Source organism: Topomyia yanbarensis, chromosome 3, assembly GCF_030247195.1.
Source record: "Topomyia yanbarensis strain Yona2022 chromosome 3, ASM3024719v1, whole genome shotgun sequence".
Lineage (NCBI taxonomy): Eukaryota > Metazoa > Arthropoda > Insecta > Diptera > Culicidae > Topomyia > Topomyia yanbarensis.
Genome location: NC_080672.1, coordinates 330,288,074 through 330,315,461, shown reverse-complemented (window position 1 = coordinate 330,315,461; position 27,388 = coordinate 330,288,074). Strand labels below are relative to the sequence as shown.

The following is a 27,388-nucleotide window of genomic DNA, read 5'->3' as shown; positions in this document are numbered from 1 at the left end:
GCGGCGACAAAAAATTAGTAGGTAACTAGTTGTCGCAATTCCGCTTAACACCCTTTTTATAGATGGGACATACACGGAAAAAAAATTGTTCCGAAAATCGTGAATAAAGTGGCATGAATTCCGGAACACTCACGTTTTTTACATTATGAAAACAGGACCATGACCAAAAATCGTGTGTTTTATAATTATGTTACATTTCCCTTCAGTAACGCCCGCATAACGCTTCTATTAGTGCTATTTGCTTTTGTTTTGTGAACTTCAGTCACAGTTTCCGCTAAGTCATTTCTAATTCGATTTTTAGTACGCGAACTAGTTCAGAAAGCTCACATGGCTGTTGATCATTGCCAGGGGCTTTATCAGTCCTCAATTGTCCGATCTCCTCATGAATCTAAGGAAGATCCGGTGCTGGGAATCTGTCGTCGGCTGCGCATGTCCCCAGGCTGTTTCTTGCGATACTCTCGTCGTCTAATGCTATTTCCATGTTCGTTATAATACACTTATCGATCAGCTCACACTCGGTCGTGAGAAGATCTTCATTAGTATCTCTTCATATGTCGGCCTATGGCACGTAGCCTTTGCTCGAGCGATTTACCTACTCGTAGAATTTTCGTAACTCTGTATAGATGCTTCATCACCTCGGTATTCTGATCTTCCTGTATGCGATTCCGAATCTGTATTCGTACTGCGGAAGGTGTGAACATGTGTGATGTTGGAGAAGAAATTTCCCTTTATTAGAACGTGGTCGATTTGGTTCATAGTTTGTTAATCAGGTGATCTCAAGTGTGACGTTCATGTCGTTGATGAGGAGCTTAATTCATTCTGCTGCGGGTTCCAAATGCGTGTAAAATGCATCTTTCTCGTTCTCGGGACTCGCTTCGTGAAGGTAGTGCACGTTTAGGATGCAGTAGTTGTAGAAATGGCCTTTGATCCACACACATCCTTTCGCAGATCGTCTGCTACTTGATTACGCGTTGGCGCATCTTGCCAAATATTACTGAAGCTGATTCCCGACTCGTTTGTTGTACCGTCGCTCTAGTAGAATGTAACCGCTCGACGCTCGCTTTTCCACATATTTTATCCATATTCTATTTTCAGCGCATTGTGTAGGATTCGTTCGAACCCAGGGAAGCAAAGTGAGCAAAGCAGGTTTCTAAATTATGTAATGTTAAACGTAAAAAAAGTTGTTGAACATCTATTCCACTTTAAAAGTGTATATTCTTTGATTTTATAACATTTTACAAAAGAAAGGTTCTCTATGAAAAGAGGAAAGGTATTCTTCATTATTTTTTCTCATTTGTCGAAAGGAATTGTTACTGCTGAACGGTTTTTGTTTCTGAACTTTCAATAATTTATCAAATTTACATTATATTGAAGCATTTTCGAAAAATCAACCATATTCTTCAAAACCCTCCCAAATCAAATTTCTGGCTAGGCCACTACAATAGTTTTCTCGAGATTCCCGAACACCGGGAACTAGTAAACACAAATTCCCGAGAAATGCAAAGATCACAGGTAATGAGTTCCCGCGGGTTGGAAGTTCTAGTGAAAATCTCTGAGCGTGAACGAAATGGAGATATAAAGCACGGAAACACTACATATCTGATTTTCCTCGTGGGTATTTTCCAACATCCTGAAACTAATTATGTGATATGACTATAACCAAGATGAGCATTTGTTACTATGTTTTAATTGCCACCAAGCTCTACTGTATCGATTTTTATTGGCCATTTTCGGTAAGTTGAAGATTAAAAGAAATGCAAGATATGACTATTGGACGACGGATAGGTATTCTAGAGCGAATCAGTTATAAACTAGAGTTAGATAGGTTCATATTGGCATAACCGAAAGAAAATATGAACCCGGCGTCGCAAAACGTGATGATTAATTATGGTCTCTCATCGACCATGTGGTAGACTCGGGTAGAACGCCCGACTCTTACCAGCAGAAGGCGAAAGATTCTTCACATTTCATTTCCTTCATACCCATATGAGCGTGCCTTGCTCTAGTTTTCCGTTCTAAGTTTATGTTTGATACGTTCTAGAATACCTATCCGTGTTTGTCGTTTGTTCCTCTTACTGTTCAATTTCCCGAAAATAGCCAACGAAAATCGATACAGTAAAATGACCATTTATTAATCCCACATTCTAGCCTCAAAGCCGAAATTGGCACCATAATAGGGTTACTGTGCCCTAATTCATCTTAGCACCTCTATTCATCTCACCCATTTGAACACATTAGTTAGAGCAGTGTCAACTATCTCTATTCAACGCATTAGCTCATATGGTAGGATGAATAAGGGTGCGTCGTACTCAACTTTTCACTTCGCTCATACGCGAATATTTTACATTTTCCAAGCTAGATCTTTTATGGAACTGTTTCTTAGGAACGAAGCAAAGATGTTAATACATATATAAGCGTAATCCAATCACTGTAAGCCGAGTTATCAGCGAAATAGTATGACAACCTGACTAATGAGATGAATAAGGGCTCGTCTACCCTACAAACAATATCTGGCCATCCTTTTAATTAGTCCGCAATTCCAACGCAAATTCTCTACTTACCACGCCCACGGAGAAGTAATTGTTGATAATATTGTACGGCACAGTGAATTCCGATGCCGACTGTGGTTTGATCAACTTGGGTAGGTCAACAATTCTCTCCCTGGCAGTGAGCCCGGACAGCTGAGGCCGTCGGGGGTACTTTTCCGTTGCCCCATCAGCACGTGTCTTATCATCGGTCTGATCGATGTCATCTTCATTTGCGTGGCTGTCGCCGTTGACCGTGTTGCTGCTATCCGCTGCTGGCGGCGGTGGTTTGTGGCTACCGTTTGTGTCATCATTGTCATGGCTGATGATTTCCGTGCGGCACTCGAAGCTGCTGGAGCTGTTAACAAGCGGTGCTTCTTTGACAACATCCCCGTTGACGGTGGCGGTTGTTTGTTGAGTAATTTCTTCTTTCGACGATGACGACGTCACTGCCGTCGTGGTTGAGTGTTGGTGCACCTCGGTGTTGTTATTGTCACTTAGAATGACACGTTTTGTGTTTTCTATCGATATCTCGGTAGCTTTTGTACTATTTTTAACCTCATCGTACGATTGAATCACAGATTTTTCCACAATTATCCTTTGCGAAATTTCTATCACTTTTTGCACGTTCTCCGATAGTGTCACCTGTTTGAAATAGACAAGTGGACAGAAACAAATAAAATTAGATATTGATTCACACTTTCATCTGAGTATCCGACCTGTAGTACCTTCTGAGCAGGTATCACCGGTGTGTCCTCACCCGTCAACGGATGGTTCTTAACCTCTATGCTCCATCGGTCCAGCATTACAACCGAAGATCGCTGAATCTTGTCCAGAATCTTTGGAATACCCTCACCTTCGTATCCACCGCCCCACCGTAGGCATCTGGCTAGGTCGTTTCCCGTCCCCAGCGGGATGACTCCGATCGAGGGCTGACACTGCAGTTCGATGGAATCCATTGCTTCCAGTATCCAACCAACGGTTCCGTCACCCCCGCAACATATCACTTTGAAATTTGGCACATCTTTGAACATGCTAAGCCCCTCCAGCGGGCCTCCTTTCGACAGGTCATATACTTGCCGTGGGTTTAACAGGTACTGGAACTTTCTCAGGATGCGATCACCTTGCCGACCACCGCTTTTCGGGTTTATGAACACTAGAAGTGGGCAGGTATTTGAGGTGGCGGTAATTTGAAAATGTATCGTTGAAGATATGCTCTACGAAAGGAAAATTGCAATAATCATTCGATTCATCACACATCGGCATAGTGGTAGGCTGTGGCTCACCTTCCCCCGACTGGTGGCGAAATTGATGGACTTTTGTCGGTCCAACACAGCAGGACAAATCGCGGTTGGGGGCAGTACAAGGTTCGAGAATTCACCCAAACTGCACTCCGCTTTCACCAGAGAGGCACATTTGTTGTGGAGCTAAATAGGGAATGGAATAAAAAGTGTCACGTTAAAACCGACGCCATCAACGGAGCAATTTTTGTGAAGGGTTATTTTTGCGATCTTAATGACTATATAATTGAATTGATGAAAATTGATTAATAAGGGTGGTTTGTACACAATATACGAGGGCATAATTATGAGCAGATTTCTACACCATCAATAATAAAAATATATGCGATATTATCGGCTGGAATTGAATTACTGAACCTGCAAGTAAAACCCTCTTCGGTTCTCATCATTAAACATTCTGTGATGTACTGGTAGTAGAAACTTATCCCCTAATGCTACATCATTCTTCAACTGGCGTGAAGTCATGCATTAATTTATCAAACAACAACCGCTCCATCACTTGTTCTCATAAGCGCCGATGAGCATTAATAATTCAGCAAAGGTCAGTAACCGGTGGACATTCCATTATCGTTCTCTTGGTTGCCCACGGCAATGATAAACCACAAATCAGCTGACTAGGTGATGATTATGAACCATAATCCTGTTGCTGTATAGTGATATGTTTAGCAGCTCTAAGCTACTAACTCAATATGTTATGCGTTAATGAGAACAGTTCCAGTAATCTGTCTATGTATACAGTATATCATCACTTCGATGGAATAAATAATTATGTTTATAGTTGATTTACTCCAATTACAGACTACATAATAGTAGTTCTTGCTTTTGAAAAGAAATTTCTAGGGAATTTTCAAATGATCATTGTTGTGGCTAGACTTGAAGTGGTTTCTTAGTTTCATCAACAGAGTCAAACCACGTCAAGTGTGCCTCGAAATTTCTACAAAATCACCGATATTCATGAAAAATATTTTTTTTGGTGGAGGACATGGGGTGTAACTTTTGGTAATTTTTTTTCTAAATTGCTTTTTTGTTTAAATTATGGGCTTTTAAACTTTTGAAAACAATAAAATTATATTTTCTTCAATTTCTTATATCTCAAAAACTGCTCAAAATAATTGAATGAAATATTGCACACTTATAGAATGATGTTTAAACTGTCACATAAATACATATTTACGAAATATTTGTTTTAATAGCAGTATTTTGCATACATTTTTAATAAACAATTTAAAAGCGGTGGTCAGCTTTTTTCGTTCGCGTCCCTTATCACTTATTTTTATAAAGTGATTCATCAGCAGTGCTATTTTTGAAAATGATCCACCTCGATTATGCACATATTTTTTCCTATCTTCTTTCAATGCAAATAATTAAGCAATATATTCATTTCGTTACATTCTGAATTGTACATATTTTGTCGTATGTAATTTTAAATGTTCTTTGATTTGATGGCATTGTAAGAGAACACGTATTCACCGGTTAATGCCAATCGAGTTGACATTTCTGTAGACTGAGCAAACTAATTTCTTTGTTTGTTTAGTGTATATTTGGCCAACTAGGAAACTAATCCACTGTGTATTTTTCACGTGTGGGAATACGCATGGTCTTGTCTGAGTGAATTATTATTGACTTTTGAATTATGTATGAGGGTTGAGAATTGACAATTCGCAAGAACAATTTAAACAAATGTCAACAATTTAAATTTAGTCCATTAAATCGTCAATCAATTATATTGAGCTAAGAATAAGTACTTACTATTTGGAAATGTGGGGAGTTTGATTCGTGCATGATATTAATATCGTTTAGTAAAGCAGGGTCGATATTTTTTCTGCTTCGCGTCTTCATTGTAATATCGCAACGTTTACTCGAACGAGGTCGAAAATTTGAAGTTATGCGATCTCAATAAGCTTGTGATAATACCTATAAAGGACCATTTATAAATTCTTCCGCGCTATTGGAAGAAAGAGTTATGACAAATTGTGACATAAATGGGATGGGGAGCACGTCATGTGCTTTGACGCATTCGGCCGTTTTATGCACGATTGTGCCATGTATATATAAGGAATTCTATAGAACATGGACACTTTGGCATGTAGCGGCAGTAATGTGTATTAGACCAAAGAGATAAAGAACGTGGTAATATGAGAGAGAGTTAGCTAGTATGAGGCAATCTTCGCGTGACATAATTTATGAATGGTCCACAATACCAATTTTCCAATTCGCTGAGATTTATGCAGACTAACGCATCCTTTAAAACTCATTATTTATGGTCCTTTTTATATTGTCGACAACACTCCCGACAGCCGGCTGTCCGGAGTTCTAGTTGTTTTCAATGAAACAAACTCTCGATAAACGGTTACCCAGAGTTTAACCGCCTTAACATCTAGAACATTTACGTATAATAAACTCAAATATATTCTCAGTCGCATCGCTTGCTTGAGGCGAGTCCTGACTAAAAACCCACCCACTACCCAAGCCGTTCTTATGGGAGTGTCACTAAGTCGGAGCCTTCCGTTAAGTAAGTACCACATCAACATTTCCTTTCTAATATGCCAAGTTACGGTAAAGATGGCGTGGTCCGCAATGGTGGTTCTCAGGCGAAATTCTCGCTTGGACTGGATCAATTTTTATTCCCAAACAATGCTCCTCATGTCGTCTGGCTGGAAATGAGAGTCATCAGTCTGCAATCTACGAAATATACCTACGAACGCAACGCAACATTTTTAATGAACAGTTTAAAATATTTTCTTATTCTCTGCGCCACAAAAAATCAAAAATTATGTCAAATGACGAGGAAAAAGTTCACCTTTAATAATCTATAAAGATATTTTTGTCCTTTTGTTCCTATCCAGAGATATGAACTTTTTTGACACACGCCGCGCTCTTCCAATAGGCGGCGCATTTCGATGATGTCCACGATAACGCACTAGCCACAACCCACGCGCACTCGACCAACGGGCATGTTCAAACGTGTGTTTGCGTTGAGCATCTTGCGGTATCTATCGTTTAGCACGCGGCAACTTCTGTTTTATAGCGAATAGCAACCCTATTCTTTAGAACGTCATCAGTTCTATTTCTAAAATTTTGTTTAACATGTGTTAATTAAAATTGGTCTCATAAATGAGATTTTATAGTTGACTCAACAAATTAAAATAATAATAATGATTGATTTTTCGAAAATCCTTAAAGTTAATGGAAGTTTGATAAGTTAGTGAAAGTTCAGAAACAAAATTAATCTAACAGATGCCTTTTATAATGTATTTTTTAATATGCCAATGAAGTCAAAGAATGCAGATACAAAATGAGCTTTTAAAGTAGAGTAAAAATTTCTGAAGTCACCCCCTCCCATTTTTCACAAAGTGGTGAATTTTGCAAAAATATTTTAATTTTATTGTTTAGGTACCCGTGAACATCTTCTTGAAATATTTTGCCGTTATTCGAAATATTTATAATAGATTTTGTTAATTGAAAATTTATACATCTTTTTATTGTAATATTTTTTACAGCCAAAGTTAAATTTCAAATTGCACCAAACTTCGCTGGTGGTTTAACAAATGTTTAGTCTAGAAAATGTCGAAAAAATGTTTAACAAATGTTAACTATTTCTACTATTTTTTAAACAATTTTTCAAACAAATACAGTTTTAAGCGGGTTCTTCACTCGATATTTATACCGTTTAAATTGTAAAATGTTGCATATATTATCAGCTTTCAATTCCAAGAAAAAAATTTTTTTGAGCAAACATTAGCATTAACAAAAACTATTATAAATATTTCGAATAACGACAAAATATTTCACGAAGATGTTCACGGGTACCTAATTAATAAAATTAAAACATGTTTTGCAAATTTCACCGCTTCGTGAAAAATGGGGGGGGGGGCAATTCAGAAATTTTTACTCAGTGGAATAAATGTTCAAAAGCTTTTCTAACGGTCAAGATCATATACTGTCGAAACCATCAACTTTGAACGTTTAACAACCTCGAAGCATCTTTTAAACATAAAAAGCGCTTCTTTTGATATAATGTTGGTGATTGAATCTCCTTTAAGTAATTATGGAGAAATAATTCATCAAAAATGGTAAGAGACTTGGTGTCTTCAGCAAAGTTGTTGATAATGTCATTTTAAGGGGTTATATATGTTGAGGTCTACCATAAAAATCGAATTAATTTCACTTTTCTTCGCTGTAAAAGCTCACAACTCCAGAACGTGTCCCCTTAATACAAAATTATGTTACACAATTCAATTTATAACAAAGATATACATCATTAATAGCCACTAACTTAGAATATTTTGAATCCTTTATTATTCAATGCTGCCTAGAGGCTATTTATATAATTGATATTACAACAAAAATCAAAAGCTTATAATAACCTATCCTGACCTGCTAGAGACAAACGGAAAACGTAATTTTTCATCATTTTCTGTTTTCCAAATTGACATTAAGTTTTTGTCTCAACTCTTCGTATTCTCAAGAAAAAGCATTTTGGCAATTGAATGCAATTTTTCGATGAGTAAGTTTTTGTTTATACACACCTGGAAAAAATCGTGTAAATTTACGTTTCCCGACCATGACACCTATACGAGCATCAAAAATGACATAGTTTTACGTTTGATTTAGATTTTACATGTCGTTGAATTTTGCGAGTCACGTAATTTTACTTCAGACCGGACTAAGTGACAAAATATTGATTTCGAGAAAAACGGGTTTAAAGTTTGAATCGCAACACTCTCTACGTTATTATTGGAAATTATTTTTCGCCACAATTCTTGTTTATGGTTAAATATTTCAAATCTGGCAAAAGTCTAATGTAGCTGAAAAAATTCTTTATCCACTGTTATCATTATCTCATTTTTTGATATTTTGCGACTTAGTCAAGTCTGACTTAACACCGACCATATGGCGTTTGTTTAAAACGTTGAAGCGTGTAATTTTATGGCACTGCGCATGGAAAGTACATCTTCCATGTAAAATAAAATAGAGCACTGTTATATTTCGTCATTTTGTCAATTTCGGTTTGTTAGATTGTGGCAAGTTTGGAATTACGTCAACGATAAAATTCAGACTCTTAGAAAAAATGAAAATTACATTTGACGTAAACAACGCAGTGACGTATTTTTCTGTCCGATAATAGGATTTTACATACTATGAAATGTAAAATTGAATATTATGATGTAAAACTCAGACTCAATGATCTAGAAAAAGCCGAATATCTCACATTTTTACATGTAATAAAATGTAAATTTATGTGAATTGGAACGCTCGTTTCATGTGCATCTGGCAAGACGTAAAGTTACATGATTTTTTTGCTGTGTGTGTAGTCAATCAACTTAATCAAACTTCGCTTCCCGTTCGAAACATCCCTAATCTATATTTCGAAACATCTTTTCAAAAATGAGCTTATGACAACTATGGGACCTAGGTTTAGAGACCATTTCTAAGATCCAATTTCCACAATTTTCCAAAAGTCCTCATGATGTCTAAAACAAAAGGGTTCTCAATGTGATATACTTCCCAAATTATTATTATTGAATATTTAATTAACTGAATCCAATTAATTTTGGTTTGGGGCAGTTTTAACCCCAAACACCCCCTCCCTCCTGGCTACGCCCCTGGTTCAAACTTAAAAACGTTTCAAGAGAAACGGTTCCCAAAAGTATAATGCAGTTTATCTTGAAAGTGAATCTTTTTTTTCGAGGAAAATTGCGAAAAGTTTGAATTTGTTTACGGATGTGTAGCCATTAGGGTAGGACAAAAATTAGATTCCAGCTCCGAGCAACTTTTTAGGTACCATTTGGGTCCTAGAACAACTGAGCAAATTCTTAGCTCGATCGGTGAAACTATATTTTTGCGTCCACTGTTTAAAGTTTACATGGGATTTTGCATGGGAAAATTAACTTTTGCAAAATAATTCCTCCAGGAGTCGCCCATTACTTCCTAAAAATAAATCGTTATGTGACTTTTATAGGAAATTTAACAAAGAAACAAAGTCTCGAAAACCACAAAACGATCTAACGCTTGAGAAAAAAATTATTAAGCAGAAACCGATGGATGCTCTGACGATTGACAAAATATTCATTTTTTCTAGCACCACTGCCCAATTGTCCTATTGTTGTCCAATTATACGCAATTTTATTTCAATCCTCTCTCAATGTGTCTAAATCTTTTATCTACACTACTTGGCCGCTTCGCAAGGTTTTGAGGGATAAATTGAGGCTTCTTTTGTACATAAAAAGAGAAAGTTAAAAAATTTGTGTATAATTAGACCGTCAAAAGCAGTGATGCTAAGAAAAGTGAAATTTTCATCAATCTTCAGGGCATCAATCGGTTTTTGCTTAATAGCTTTTTCCACAAGCGTCAGATCGTTTTACAGTCTTCTAGACTTTGTTTCTTTGACGAATTTCCTATAAAAATCAGATATCTATTTATTTTAAGAGGTAACGGGCAACTCTTGGAAGAATTAATTTGCAAAAGACAATTTCCTCATACGAAATCCCATGTAAACTTTAAAATGCGGGCGCAAAAATATAGTTTCACCTACCGAGCTAAAAACTTGCAGAGTTGTGCTGGGAGCTAAATGGGACCCAAAAAGTAACTCGGAGCCAAATTTAATTTTTTTCATGTAACCATATCCCACTGTAGTAGCCATAATTTTATTACCTCAAGGTTATAGTTTTTAATGGCACATTTGTCAGTAAAAAATCAATTTAATCAACCTAGCAGTGAGATGAGACATTGCACATATCGCTTTTGGATCATTCATTCGTTCGCAGAACTCGTGCAAAGTAGGCACCCATCTAGAGAAGGGAAAAACCACGAATAAACTGAATAAATTATAGAAAATCAATAACACAAATGAAATTAAAAAATAATAAAGCAAAAGAACTGGACAAATATCAAATTCGTGAAATGAATAGAATGGTTGTTATAAATCAAATCAATAAAATACATAAATCAAATTAGGAAATGAAATGAATAAAATGGAAAAAATTAATAAAATGAATTACATGGATCAAATGAATCCGATAAATCACATGAATCTAATGAATAATTGCATGAAATGAATAAAATTAAAAATAATTGAAATGAATAAATAAAACAAACGAATGAAGTAAAAACGAATTGAATTTATAAAATGAATAGAAAGAGAAGAAAAGAATCAAAAGAAATTGAAAAGAAAAATAAACGACGTTAAAAAGTTACAAATCAATAGAAAAAAATATTGCGTAAAATTAATACTTTGGATGAATTTTCTAAAATGAATTACTGAAAAAATAGTCAGATTGTTAAAATGAAGAAATTGAATAAAATGTATGAACTGTAAAACATGAATAGAATGCATAAAATGAAAACAGTGAATAACATAAGCTAAATGAATGATATGCATAAAATGCACGAAAAGAATAAGCGAATCAGAGCGAGCGAAGAACTCAAATCGACATAATGAATGCTAAATGAATTGAATAATTTAAATACATATAAAATTTGTCATATATTCAAAATGAATAAAATAACAAGACGAATAAAATCCATGAAATGAAACTGGAAAAAGGCGTATAAGGAATGATATTAAAAACCTGTTTTAATCCACCCAATGGTACAATTTTGACTTTATCATTTCTCCAAATTATGATCAGGGTCGTAGCTTGGCCCCCGCCAAGCGCATCAACCTTGGGGCGGCACGGAAATCATGATCTGGTTCATTGAAAAAGTCAGGACTAATCATAAAATGAATTAAGATAACTAACGTATTGCTTTTAAATTTATAGGGAATAGAAAAATAAATAACGAAAGCTTTTATACAAATAAATCTGGATGGGACGGAGTAAATGGGACACAAAGTTGCCGGTATTAAATCTTTGCCCAATCAGTCCAGCTGAATCTCTGGGTGAAATGTTGAGCCATTTGAGATTTTTGATTGTTCCTGGAGGCGCTAGGATCTTCTCGTTTGGTCTCTAATTTCTAAGACAAGAGATTGTTTGCTTCGGTTTTGTGTCAGCACTTCCCCGAACTGTTATATTTGGTGGGCTCTCAAGAGAAAATGTTTAGCCCTTACAAGGAATCCCATCTGCGTTTAGGTTTTCGGAGCAGTATCAGGTGTCCCAACAAAGGGATCGTCAGAATCGCACTCTTTCAGTCATGTGAACTTTTCCCACAATACAAGCGCTTTTTTCATCATTCCCAATGCAAGAGTCATCCTAATAAATCTCTGCACACTTGTCATACCATGTCTTATTACTATAATGGTCCATATGCGCGGCTCAAATATGAGCTTGAAGATACATAATATTTTATCCCGTCCTGTGCAATTGCCATTCAAAATCTTAGCACACTGAAGCAAGGGGTTTTTAAAACAGCCAACCCCTATCTTCAGTAGATCCACGCATGACAAACTCGACTTGGTGATCACACCATCTATCCCAACTTTGTGGACGGGCATGTAGACGCGGTAGCCCTTCATTGAATATCTGTCGCTAGTAATGCAATTTGCATACTTTAGACAAGATATCACAGGAAATTCAAATCTATAGATTTGCAACGTAATTAACAATTCATCAATTTTGTTACTATGTTTTAATTGCCACAAGGTTCTACTGTATCGATTTTGTTGACTATGAGAAATGAAAACAATGGAATTGAAAGACGGATAGATATTCTAGAGCGAATCAGTTATAAACTTAGAACGGAAAACTAGAACTAGGCAGGCTCATATGGACATGATAGAAAGGAAATGTGGCAAAATAATCTTTTGCCTTCTGCTGGTAGGAGTTGGGCTTTCCACCCAAGTCTACCGCATGGTCGCTGATAGAACATAACTCATGATGAGTTCCTGTGCCAATGTCATATGCAGCTGTTCAAACAGGGCTGCCACGATTAATAATAAATTCCACTTGTTTAGAAGTCGTGCTGCTTCTTTAGTTTATAGCTTTTCTCAGCGAATTTGCACAAACTTATAATGTTCCACGAATATTTTTTACCTTTTAAAATATTAGTGTTCTCATTAATTGATTTAAGAGGCGATTTTTCGAAAATTTATTTTCAATGTTAACCGATTTTTTTATAGTTACTTTCATATCAATCAACAAGTTCTGATGATGAAATATGTAGTGCTGTAATCGAGTATGGTCATAGCAGCACAAATTATTCTTCAGCTTAAACGTACTGACAGTTCTCAACACTGTCGGCAATAGAGATTAGATCGAATGCAGTCAGTGCTGTCAGTTCACTTGCTATAAAATTAGCATGTAAGAAATTTTTTGAATTAATGTAAACGTAGTTTAAATAAGCGATAGCAGGAAAACAAAATTTATCTTTCCCAGTCAAACCGTCGAGTAGATCGGTATTAGAAAACGTTCTGTTTCTTTATTTCCGTCCTATAATTGCCTGTACGGTCCGTTAGTGCTTCCATTTGCTGCTTGTCTGTGGATCCGATAAATGAAATACATCGGAAACCACGATCCTGCCTCAACACGTACAGCAACTGTGAATCTATTCCGCCTTGTGCAGGAAGGAAAAGCTTCCATAGCTTTGATTCCAGAACCTTATTTCCATAAAGGAAGCTTCTATGTTGAAAAGCTACTTAACCCCGTCTTCGTCGCTTTCAACAAAAATGACATGACAAATGACACGTGAAATGCCTCGTGCATGTATACTTGCGAATAGTGCTATTGACGCATGTCTTATATCCTCACAACTCGCTATATTTGACAACATAAACAAGAAATACGTCTATTGTTCAGCATGTTTGCCGCATAATGAACCATCACCTTCTGATGATTTCAAAAGGGTTGTATTATACTGTGTCAGAAATGGGTTTCCTTTTATAATCGGCATAGTTGCATAGTTTAAGGTAGGCCATACATATGCACATACCCAATGTAGGAAATCGCCCTACATTTGCACGAACTGGCAGAGAACAGGTGTTAGATGTAACTCCAGGTTTGACGGTATTACACATGAATTGGCAAACTGGCTCGTACCAAACGAACCGTCGTTATCTAATAATAAGTGCATTGTCTTTGATCATTCAAACGTCTCGCTAGATATCGTCACATATCGTAATCCAAAATCTTCGAACCGGGACCTCTACGAAGAGGGCTTACCGACTAGGTTTCATGGGTATCTTCCGACGATTGAATCTCCAAATGATTTGGATGAGGTCGTGGATAAAACAAGCTCACTCATAGTAGCAGCATACCAAGAGACTTGTCCGCTTCGAGTTATGCGTGCTTCTAGATGAACACCTTGGCGGAATACCGAACTTGTTCGACTGAAAAAGTTATGTAGAAGAGCAGGGGCGGGTCGGAGGCATTTAAGTTGGCTCGCAAAGCATACAGAAATGCCCTTCGATCCTCTGAGCGAAGTGGTTGGAAAAGCCTCTGTACAAATGTCTCATGTCTCAACGAGACTAGTAGATTAAATAAGTTATTTTCGAAATTGAAAGACTTTCATGTCAGTTCAGTGATATCTGCTAATGGTGAGTACTCGTCTGACGAAGATGTAGTACTCCGCTGTCTTTTTGACACACACTTTCCAGGCTCTACGAAACCATCACCAACGACTGCTTCTGAGTTCTTTTCAGGTAGTTCTGATTCTTGGGCATTTGCTCGTAGAATTGTGACAACCGAATCGATCAAATGGGCGATTGAAAGTTTTGCTCCGTATAAGTCTCCGGAAAGGATGGAATCATTCCAGTTCTACTACAAAAAGGATATGAACACTTCAAGCATATTTTGAAAAAGGTTCTTACTTGTAGTCTTGCAACAGAATACATTCCATTAGCGTGGCGGGAAATAATTGTCAAATTCATTCCCAAAGGTAGCTGCGTCACTTATGAGGAGGCAAAGAGCTTTAGACCGATCAGTCTGACCTTCCTCCTTCTCAAATCAGTGGAACGTTTAATCGACCACTGCATTCAAGATGTTAGCTTGGGCGAGCATCCGCTGCATGCAATGCAACAAGCATATCGGCGGGGAAAGACTACTACCCAGAGACCCTGTTACACAATGTTGTCTACAACATTGAAAAAACTTTTACACAAAAGCAATCATGTTTAGGAGTTTTCCTCGATATTGCAGGTGCTTTTGATAACATGTCTTTCGAATCCATTTTGGAAGCAGTCGGAAGTCATGGGGTACCTTCATATATCACGAACTGGATACACGCAATGCTTAGCAACCGACATCTGTGCTCATCGTTAAGACAAGTAGATATAGTGAAACTTAGTGTCTGCGGATTTACTCAAGGTGGTGTGCTGTCACCATTTCTATGGAACCTTGTCGCCGATGGTTTGTTGAGGAAACTTAATGAGCTTGGGTTTCGGACGTATGGTTTCGCCGATGATTATCATATAATGATCACTGGTATTTGCACTTTTTGATTTGATACAAGAAGCCTTATGTGTTGTTGAGCAATGGTGTCTTCATGTTGTACTCAGTTAATCCAAATAAAACATCAATAGTGCTTTTCACGCAACGATGGATTACAACCGGAGCTCGTCCATTGCAGTTCTTTGACTCTGAAATTATTATCACAGATCAAGTTAAGTACCTTTGGGTAATTCTTGACTTAATTGGTCACCTCACATCGATTTAGGAATCAAGAGAGCTTGTCTTACCTTCAGCCAATGTAGATGGGCTTCCGGCAAATCTTGGGGACTCAAACCCCTTGTGTCTTGTTTGATGGGAGAAGTCATGTCAATCCAATCAAAATTAAGGTTGAACAGAGAACGTGACAAAAATCGAAAACGAAAAAAGCAGTTTTTTCCAAACCGTGTGTTGGATCTTCTTAAAAATCAATCAACAGTACTGTAACAATATTCTACATAAGCTGATTGATTTTTATGAGGATCTAACACACGATGTGGAAAAAACTGTTTTTTTCGTTTTCGATTTTTGCACCATTCTCTGTTCAACCTTAAACCTTCTTCAGGGGATGGTCTTGATCACGACAAAAATCACTGTTTCTGAAACAAGAAGCATTTTCTAGTGCAAGCCATCTTCATGTCACTGAGTTTCGGAACAGTAACCCAGTATATCGTGCAACTAGCCATACAAGACTGTGGCCTCAAATGGTTACTTGGGATGAGTATACATTTGCTCCCAGTGACCTTACACTCACACGTAGTTTTCATTTTAAAATTTTCAATGTAAAAATTCCTCCTCACCAGGAATGGTAGCCTGGCTGGATGGAGAGACAACTTGAAGAATACGTAGTTTGTTGTGCTGAAGGTACTTTGTTGGACGGCCGAGCTGGTGCTGGTGTCTATTGTCATGATATGAGATTAAACCAATCTTATTCGCTTGGTAGATACTGTACCTTATTCCAAGCACACCAGCAGGTAATTTGTGACAAACGAGTTTATTTTTACTCTGACAATCAGATTGACGTAAAAGTTCGGCTGATTCAAAATCAATCGAATAACTCAACATTTTCAATGCGATCTACCTTTTCAGGGTACTTGATCATTTCGGTATTGGGCGCTTGCAGAGCGCATATGTATTGGTGAGCCGTTGGGCAGGCGAAAATGACAGCTGCATGCAATCTATACGGAGCGGCGTGATTAACTTTTTTAAAATAATTAATTCACAATATTTAGAGCAAACATGATTGCATTATAGGAATCACAAATAAATATTCTTTGCAAAACATGATCATTTCTAGCGTTTGAATCAGATACGTGGACAAGTAAGTAAAACATTGCCAAAGCTATGCTTCATACCGATGGAAACAATGAATATTCAGAACGATTTTTACCCAGAAAATGATTCTTGTTTCAAATTTTTGAAATGTCTTGTACGTCGAGAGTTCGTGCATACAGGAAAGCTTCAAAATCTTGAAAGGTTTTAACGTCTATGCAATTTAATCCAAGGTTTAAAAAATGTTGCATTTGGCTTTCATATCAATAGATAGTAGTACTATTACAATACATAAATATTTGAAAAAGTAATTTGTAAAAGCTTTTTTATAGGTGAACGAATATTATATCTGAAGCCTGAGTGTCTGTAGATTCCACAGGAATACCTCAAGTGTTTCTTACGACTACGTAATTGGATTTGCGAAATTTGCTTTGATGCCAAGTCGGTCTACCTCAGAGCCTTTAGTATTTCGTAATACATTTCTGTATAATTGAACAGAGCTGTTCTGGACAATTATCTTCCTGCCAAAAGCAAAACCATTATTCCCCATCACGGTCGTCTTTTTTGCAACCATAAACTACACACGTTCTAAACACGGATTTATTATTATGTAAAATGTAAAAATGTTAAAATAATCTTTTTTCCTTTTTTTATTTCGACTAGGTTAATCACATTTTTTTACGTTTTAACGACATTCAATTAGCTAGAGATTACTGGGTAGGGAAAGTTATGAAACTTAGAGCCATAGTACTCAAGTGAGAGCAAGGATGTGAAGTAAACAGATCGGAAAACTAGAAGTGGCAGGGTCATTAGAACAGGCTTAATATCGTACGGGCTTAATCTTTGCCTTCTGTTAATGAGGGTCGAGCTTAGGCAGAATAACTACGAATCACCCGAGTTCACTAACATGTGTCCTGATAAAGGTAGACGTATCTATTTTTACCGTGACAACCGGCTTCTTCACATCCTTGCTCTCACTTGAGTACTATGGCTCTAAGTTTCATAACTTTCCCTACCCAGTAATCTCTAGCTAATTGAATGTCGTTAAAACGTAAAAAAGTTAAAATAATCCTTTCCATTTATTGGCATATATTCACAGATCATTAATATGAAACTGGGTGGATTTATTATTGAGAAGAATGTTATTATTCTCGAACTATAACCTTGAAGAACGTCTACATGCAATGTGTGCCCAACAGATGCTTTGACTGTGTGTGTAGCAAGAGCCCTATTATGAGAAATACATTCGAATGCGCCCACCATTGGCGTAGCTCTCAAATTTACATTCAAACACAATCATTTCTGCCGGATGTCAGTCTGAAAATATCACAGGATTAGTTATACGTCAGGATATATGCAATTAAATAGTCATAAAGTTACATCAGTAACCCTGATACCACACGTGTCTATTAAGCAAAACATCAAACCAGTCGATTTTTCCGGCCAATATCCCGATGTTTTAATTTCGAAGCGTATTTCGCATTCAAAAACCAATTTTCGAAATGCTTTAAGCAAAAACCAGAAGGGAATATTTCCTATAAGGTGAATTACACAAAAAAGGTTATCCTGCTTTGGACAAACAGACAGCACCACCTGTAATTGGATAAAAAAAAAGTTTTTGCCAACTCACTACCAACTATCCCCGGATTGCCTTGCTATGTAGTGGATCACTAGACCATCCTTTCCATCTACATTTCAACTCAATTTCGTCGGTCTGTAATCAGCATCAATGCATTATAAATGAGGATCTGTCATCGGAGAAGCAAAAATAACCCAAATCACCTGGTCAAACCTAAAACCCCATTCACACCGCAACAAGCTGCTCGGTCACTTACCATCATCCGGCACCAGCGGCAAGTTAATCCCGTAATGCCATTGTACGCTTTGATTCGTTTTCGACACTTGGAGCATCGGCCGTAGCAGTTCCCTTCGACCCAGTGATGCTGGAAGGTTGAAGTGGTTTTCGACTTTTTCGACTTGACGTAGGTGGCAATGCAGGATGCTGGCGCTCGCTGGACGCACCGCTCGTGGACCGTGTACTTACACACTGGGTTGTGTGTGTGTGTCCGATTGTCATCGTTTATCCCCGTGGGTCGTCAGCCGATATGTTGGTATATTGTCCATCGGGGGATGTCCAGTTATAGTTGATGGAATTGATTTGCAGAAGAAAAAAGTCAGATTACATGTTATTTGATAGGCGGAAAAATATGTCAGCTAGTCATACAATGCTGATTTTGAGTGTACTTTTTAATTTGAATGATAATGAATATTTGGGGAAATGGATTTAAAGTAACCAGATGATTAGAGTGCTAACACGGGCTCTAATTATTTTATATAGAAAGAAAAACATTTTAGTGAGTGGTGCTCATTTGCTATTGATGGATCCATAACAAAACCTATTTGTTTCAACTATATTTATCTGCACAGTGTACTTTAAGTTTCAGACATGCAACATAGCTAGAGATGATTTTCCTGAATTCTTCACGTTTCTTTTGAATTATATCTGAAACAATGCTTTTGATTTTCGTCGTCCCAACTTTCCTCGCAACTGAAAACAATCGTTTGGATACAGCGTAGTATCTGCAGAGCGCAATACGAGTTCTAGATCTTTCAATTTACCCATTGAAATGTAATTAACTCCCATCCAATTGAAATGTAATGGTTCCAAAGATCAAACCACCTTTCCTCGTTTTAAGAGTAGATTTCGTTCCATCAATCCAACCAATTTTTGCTTCATTGATTCGGTTTTTTTGGCATAGGATACTACATCTAATTGCATCGATTGGTTTGTTGGAGTTAGAGCTCGAAATGTCTACCAATCAATCGTAGTTGCAAGACTCACTGACTGAGCAATTCTAATCTATTAACTGTAGAACTCGTTTGAACAACTGTTGATGAATTTTATTTTCAACAATGACCTACTATCAAATAATGAATCGACACATTGATTTGATTTCAATTTTCATCTTGAACCATATTGAATATTACCTCCACGTGTAGCCATTATCAAGAGAAAATTAAAGATACCCGACATGGTTCGCTAGGATGATGCAGGGATGAATAAAGCATGGTATGAAAATAGCGCTCGGGTGTCCTACGGCTTTGTGCTGGCTACGACAGTAAGAATCATAAAAAAGGCCTGCGTATTCATACTGAGGCCAACGAGCAAAAAAAAATCAATGGATGTTCTTCGAAGCCATCATAAAATTGGTTCGGTCATACTGTTGGACCGATTTGAAAAGGATGGATCAGTGCGCGCAGGACTGACGGTGAATCAGTTTGACAAGCGAGATAATGTCAGTTGCCCATAAAAATGGCAAGTGACATTCATTGAAATGGCAACCGTTAGATGGTTTCTATAAATCGAAAATCGTCGAAACTGTTCATCGCAGAGAGGCATAACTACTACCTACCAAATCCTGGCCAAAATAGAAAAAAAATATTGTTTTGTTTTTTATCGACATTTTTCGACTAAATTATTTTTCAACTGACCAAAAAGTAAGCTAAATTTGGATTTTTATTGGTGGACCAATGAAAAAACATAAAAATATATAGTTTTAGGACTCAAAAGGCTTATATTTTCGTTTTCATTTACAAGTTTTTTAAGACGAAAAAAATTAAAAAGGTGCCCATGGTGACGTTCTGTCTAAGGTTAGGTGCGTATGGAATTCCAAAACTGTTGCCTGATTGATCTGGAACACCAGTGGCGTACCCAAGGGGGGGTTTTGGGGGTTAAAACCCCCTCCAAACCAAAATATTTGAATTGAAGAAAAAAAGTTTGATGCTGATGCTTATTTGAATATTCAAATAATAATTTTGGAAGTTTATTATCTGTTCATTACATTGAGAACCTAATGTTTTAAACGTTATGGGGACTTTTTGTAAATTGTGAGAATGGGATCTTGTAACTAATATTTTAGTGAGGATCCTATAGTTGATAAATCATGTGAATATCAAGCAAAATGGCTCAATGAAAACGCCTACATAGAAACTGATGCAAAATGGCGTTTTACGCTTGTCTCTAACAGGTCAGAATCGGTTTTTATGTGCATTTATGTAAAGTGCCACCAGCTAAGATCGGTATTGCACTACGAATTCCCTTACTAACGGTTATAGGCGGCAACAAAGAATTTGGGAGAATACCTTGTAGATGACTTTTACTATCCTAGTATGCAAAAGTGACTTCAACGCCACTTTGGTCAAATTTAACTTTTTCGTATTTTTATGTTCACTACGAAAATTCGCATCTTTCAGTGCAAACGACTTCAAATGAAAATAAAAAATTACCTGTTGAAATGCGAAAAGCAAAGTGGCGAAAGCATCCTTTTACCCGCACCATGCAAGATTTGAAAATTGATTTCCTGAAAAATATGCTGGATGGCGTTTATGTCACCTTTGCATACAAGGGCAGTTCAGTAATGTGATTAATCGGTAATTAGTTGCAAAAATCCCGCTTTTTTCGATGCACTATTTTCAAAAATACACCACTACGACATAACTGAACGGACAACGCTCTAATTAGTATAGAAAGATTCGTAATCGTCTAATTTAGGAGGTAAGCTATTCTGGTTGTGCAAAACGTTCGACTATTTTGAGAATTTTGAAGACATTTGAAAACCGCAATTTTTTCTAAGTCCCAATAAGGTGGTGCCTTAACACCATTTTTATAGATGGGACATACTACTCCCTACTTCCTATACTTCGGTGAAATCTCCTCCTTCCAGATTTTCAAAAGCACCCAGTGGAGTGCTCTAGCCAATTCCTCTACTCTGCGTTTGAGTAGTTCACATGACAGTTGATCATTACCAGCGGTTCAACCGTCCTATTTTTTCATGAATCTTAGGCAGATCCGGAATCCGTCGTCGACTGCGCTCGTCTCCAAGCTGATTCCTGCAATACTCTTGTCGTCTACTGCTTCGCTATTTAGGTATTCGTCATAATATACTTATCAATCGTGAGAATTTTTGCACATTATTTATAAAGTGTACAGACTATTCTGTGCGATAACCGGTTTATACAATGCCCCCGGCGGATGTGAGGTCAGTGCACATTGATATGGCTTTTGATCCACACTACACACATCCATTCGCTGATGGTCTGCCACTTGATCACGCGTTGGCGCATTTTGTCCAGCTCTTGTGCCGTCGCTCGATCCCCGCATTTCCACACCTTCTGCCCCGTTTATCAAAGCTCCTCAAATGCTACGGTTTCGAAGTTGCGAGTTTTCAGCTCATGTTTTTGTTAGTAAAGTGGTGTTTTTGGGTCACTCGTTGAACTTGACCTAACCTGTCTCGTAGTCCGCCACCCAACATAACTGACACATGCGACAGGTATTTAGTTCTGCCTACGGTATGGTCATAGCGCCCATGCCCGCTCACACCATCCCATTTCGCTGTTACTGCAGAACACGGTAGTACCCAGTCGATCGCGAAAAATCTAAGATTTTCGTCAAAACCCTCTCCAAACCAAATTTCTGGCTACGCCACTGTGGAACACAAAACTAATAATAAGGCTCCAAAGCAAACAAAATTTATTGGAGGAACGATCTAAGAACCGGTAAGAGTTTCAAATTTGATGAATTTCAAGCTTTGAGATCGAAAATATAGCATTTTAAGGCTTCAATAAAAATAGTGACGACAAATAATTTGTAGATTTTATGGGTCATCCCGATCAGAAACACATAACAGACATATTTCAAAACTATATCTCGCATTGTTACTTGTTATAAAATTTTGTTTTTTCTCCTTTTTTATTTCGACTATGTTAGTCACATGTCGGTTGTCACGGTAAAGATAGATACGTCTACCTTTATCAGGACACATGTTAGTGAACTCGGGTGATTCGTAGTTATTCTGCCTAAGCTCGACCCTCATTAACAGAAGGCAAAGATTAAGCCCGTACGATATTAAGCCTGTTCTAATGACCCTGCCACTTCTAGTTTTCCGATCTGTTTACTTCACATCCTTGCTCTCACTTGAGTACTATGGTTCTAAGTTTCATAACTTTCCCTACCCAGTAATCTCTAGCTAATTGAATGTCGTTAAAATGTATATAAATTTTTGTTATTTTAACTACTAACGAGACCTAATTTATAACACAATATGATACAAAAATTGTGTTCTGTTATAATCTTGTTATTTCATTTTGATCGGGATTCCTACAATGAAAGAAGCTTGCTTTCAAGAGGTCAAAGATGAAGTCTTTAAATTGAACCGTTTTCAAATGAGATTGCACGCAGTTTTGAAAAATCATGTTTTGAGATACATGCGTTTAAGGGGTTTCATACCTTTTTTATGTTTCAAAAACCGATTTAATCCACCTATCAGTGAGATGAGACATTTCTTACACATATCATTGTTGTATTATTCATTAGTTTGCCGAGCACGCGCAAAGTCAAAGAGTCCTGCACGAAGAACACTTCAAATATACTGAATAAATTGATGAAAATAATAAAACAAATAAAAATTTAAAATAATTATGAAGCAAAAAAAGTTTTTCATAAGATGTATAGAATGATTAATATAACTCAAATTGATACGAATAAGATGCATCAGATAATAAACTGATCGGAATCCAGACAAAGAATAAAATGAATACAATAGATAAAATGTCGAATAAACAAAATGAATCAAAAGAATGCAAAAAATCATTAAAATTAAATGATCATTTATTTAAAATAAGTCAAACATTTAAAATGAAAAAATAAACACATCGAATATAATCCATGAAATGAATGATCTGGAAAAAATGAGTATATAGAATAAAATTTAAAAATGTTAGTTAAATGAAGTAAACGAATAAAACGAATTTCACGAATTGCAAAACCATTGTTTCAGAATAGTCTGAAGTGTTTGTGAAAATCCTATTGCAAAGAGCACGTTTTCGTTCTTCTTTTCTTGAAGGCGTTTTAAGATTATCTGGTGTTTCTACTATATTGATGGGCTTTAATTAGTCATCAGGAAATCTAGAAACCAGAAATTTGTCTTGAAATTAAAAAATGTATTTTTGGTCACAGATATCTGAAAAATGATTTTTGTACAGAATTGTATTTTCAGGTCCAGTATTTTAATGCGTAATTGGAATTGATATACCGAGATAAGGCCACCTGTAAATAGTATTCATTTGCATTGAAGTACACTCAGGTTTTTTTTACGCGGGGGATACAGGCCGCGTAAATGAAAACCGCGTAAATTACAAAATCCGCGTAAATGAAAACCGCGTTAATTTCAAAATCCGCGTAAATGAAGACCACTTAAATTTAAGAATCCGCGATAAAGGGAACCTCGTTGATGGATACCACGTAAATTCCAAAATCCGCGTAAATGAAAACCGCGTAAATTTCAAAAACCGCGTAAATGAAAACCGCGTATTTTTCAAAATCCGCGTAAATGAAAGCCGCGTAAATTTCAAAATCCGCGTAAATGAAAACCGCGTAAATTTCAAAATCTGCGTAAAAAAGCCGCGTAAAAAATACCGCGCAAAAAAACCGCGTAAAAAAAATTGAGTGTATATAGAAAAGAGTGTCAAGTGTCTAGATTATGTTGGCAATTATATAATTGTCGATGGCACAGAAGCCGTAAATTCAGTCGATTACAATGCAGTCTCTTTCCACTCATCCTTATCACTTGCGAATTGTTTCGTTTGGAATTCTCGTTCTGGAGATATGGGAGTTTATGAGTCCTACACAAAACAATAACATGATAAAGGAATGGTTCAAACTACTAGAATAAGTATTTAAATTTATCGAGCCAGTGGCCATTGAAAGTGTCCCTGGACTGCTTTTGAGAGACTAATATACTTGAAATTACAAGTCGTAGGGTACAGCGCCTATTTTCACCATACTAAGCAGGGTGCCTCACTAATTCATTTTTCGGCCTACAATCAATGAAATGCCTAAAAATTGACATCAATAGCTTTGCTTCATTGTTAGGAACCAATATAATAACACAAATGCGCTGAAAACAGTGAAATTCTCGTGTTTGAGCGCAACAAAAACTCGAATCGAGTACCCCTATTGTTGCGCTATCATTTGACTCAATGCGTTGAACCAAGATGGCAAACACTGCTCTAACCAACGGCTTCAAATGGGTATGGTGACAATAGAAACATGGCAAAAAAGAACTCGTCACCCCTTTTTTCGAAAATAAATATGCTTTTAGTCACATTGATCATGAAAAATGTATATTGGGGCTTTCAGTACAACTCAGTATCAGTTGTAGTTACACTGGAATATGTATAACATAAATTCAGTGAGATCAACTATCTGTCCAATGCATAATCTGTGATTATTACAATCACTAATTTAATGAGTAGTAGCTCGCTAATTTATGAGTAGAATACGGACCACTCAAACGAAACGTCTATTGAATTGTCCAATGCCTGTACTAACTCTAGAATTGATGCTTCAATTGAAGCGTTCTCAGCACAAGGCACATTCAGGGGTTCGGGTGCCATTTTCCTCGGATCTAATTTGTGGATATTTTTGGAATTTGATCCGTTATTTTTCATAAAAGTGCATTCCAATACAATGAATCTGCATTCTCAATAATATCAACCCAAAACATGTGTTCTCAATTTTCAAATGACACATTTGAGCATATGTTTCATTTAAAATTCAGTAGAGATGCGGAAAGTTTAAAAAAGTGCACATGGGATGTCTCTTTTCAACATTTTTGTCTTTAAACAACCATATTATCCAATTTGAAATACCCAAGGATTTCCACAATTATAGTATATACAAACGCTCAGTATATAATTGAATTGAATTGAAGTTGATGTAGTTTTCGGTTTTTGATCATATGACTCTCCTTAGTGCAACGTTTTCATCTTCAGAGGAAGCAGGGTTTGAACATAAATTTGTTATAGTTTTCTCATAATACAAATATTTTGCAAATTTTTCCAGGACCACAAATATTTTCTTTTTCAAGTAGAATGTAATATTTAGTTTGTTTCCGCAAGTGGCTTCGTTCTACACTAAAATGGAAAACTGTTTATAGGGAAACAGAGCACAAAAGTAGGCTTATTTTTTTATCCTGAACAAATACATCGCAGGATTAAATTAGCTTAGATACTATATTTCAGATTAATTGAAGATCTTATAACACATCTTGGAAATGGATTTGGAAATATCTGGATAGATCTGAGTCATGACAGTTGCCACGAACACGATTGGTGAGAGATCGGGGGTGGGGAGGGGCGACAAGTGAGGAATGGTAAATGATGGTTAGTGCTGTGATATTATTTTTGTATATAGTGCGAAATTTTGATTCCTTACATCTTCATTATACATAAAGCAACTGAAAATTTTTATGCCATAATTAGTATAACATAAATCTTTCAAAAGAAGATACATTTTCACTACAATTTTGTTATTCAAAAATGCAGTTGCTCTCGGTGATGCTACGAGTACAATATAAATATGAATTATGTTAGAAAAGTATTTTCTCACTACGAGGTGGACTACTTGGTGATCTGTGCATTCATATAACATCAAACGTCTATCTCACGATTGAACGCAATGCTCAATCCAACGGATAAATTCATTAAATCTGGACAAATTTTCGCTTTGAAGGGTATTTACTCATTGGTTTGTCTTTGAAGTAAACTTGCTATTAATGTTGACAAAAAAGTTAATTATTTATTAAGTAAATTCACAAAATGTTTTCGGAATCGAATACCTTGAATCACGCAGATGTGTTTTCATTCCCCGATATTCAAAATCGGTTTAGTTTTGCCCTAAAACACCCGTAAAGCAATACTCTGTGTATAACTATTTCATTTTTAGTTAGTGGAAATTGGTAAGCGAGGAATATAAATACAAAATGTTTAATAACATCGCCGTTCGTGAATGGATTTAGACAATCTAAAAAATTGAAAATATTCTCCGAAATTTTTATAGAGATCCGAAAAATAGGTCGAAAGTTACAGCGCTTTCAAAGTCGCTTCTTCTACCAAGAGCAGTGGTAACTTGAAATTTTAAACTCGATTATTTTGAAATTTCGTTTTTCCAAAAATGGTTTTTCCGTGACACCATTGCTGAAAAACCACTCAACCGATTTTTTCAATGGATCGTAATTAATTTTTCTCGTACCTTAAAGATTCCTTTTTTTTGCATAAATTTTTGTTTTGTAGATGAGAATTTTTTGATATAATTTTTAGAGGAAAAACGTTCCCGAGCGCAAGAAAAAAATATTATTTATTCATCTAATGTACAGTTAACGTACGAGGAATACTTATATACTAATGGAATTATTTGAGTTGTGAGATTTTAGTTGATCTATTGGTATTCAATCGTTATCACTTAATAAAATAATCCTTAAATAAAAAAAGGGTTTCGGGGAAAAAGCCATAACTCCGCCAATTATCAATACATTTTTATAAACTTATGCTTATTTATTTCATTGAAAAATGTCCTACCAAAATACTATAAGTTTGATGCAACGAAATCATTGCTTTATGCCTTTACGAAAATTCAAATTTTCTTGGCATTTTTCTCCCAAAAAGGCATGTAACCCCTTGATAACGAATCAAAGGTCAGTTTTTCGAAATTCAAAATTGCCGATCAAATATGGCGGACCCTATCAAAAATAAGTGATATGTCAGCCAAAATCGAGAAAAAAAGGTTTTGTGATCTATGAACACGAATTTGAGTTAATATATATTAAAATCAAAACAAATTAAAATGGCGCTTCCGATATGGCGGACTGAAATGTGACTTTATTAATTTTGACCAAAATTTTTCGTTTTCGCCGTTTTCTGTGGTTGTTTGATAACTCACGATTAGTCTGCGATATGCCTCTACAGATCAAGCCGTGGAATACGTTCTCGAGTCCTGTACACACATACAGGGCAACGCTCTTTATTTTCTGGGAATGTGCATAATATCATAAAAAGCACTATGCTATATTTCACCCTAAGGAGGAAAATTTGG

At 36.5% G+C, this 27,388-nt stretch overlaps 1 protein-coding gene across 1 annotated transcript in view; it reads right to left on the bottom strand.

Moving 5' to 3' along the window:
- Positions 1-27,388, bottom strand: part of LOC131692384 (diacylglycerol kinase 1) — a 420,215-nt gene that overhangs the window by 33,888 nt on the left and 358,939 nt on the right. Inside the window, exons 14-17 of the mRNA XM_058979392.1 lie at positions 18,294-18,505; positions 3,812-3,952; positions 3,245-3,742; positions 2,562-3,170 (exon numbers count right to left, since the gene is read on the bottom strand). Coding sequence (XP_058835375.1) covers positions 2,562-3,170; positions 3,245-3,742; positions 3,812-3,952; positions 18,294-18,505 — 1,460 coding nt within the window. The remainder of the gene's footprint in view (positions 1-2,561; positions 3,171-3,244; positions 3,743-3,811; positions 3,953-18,293; positions 18,506-27,388) is intronic.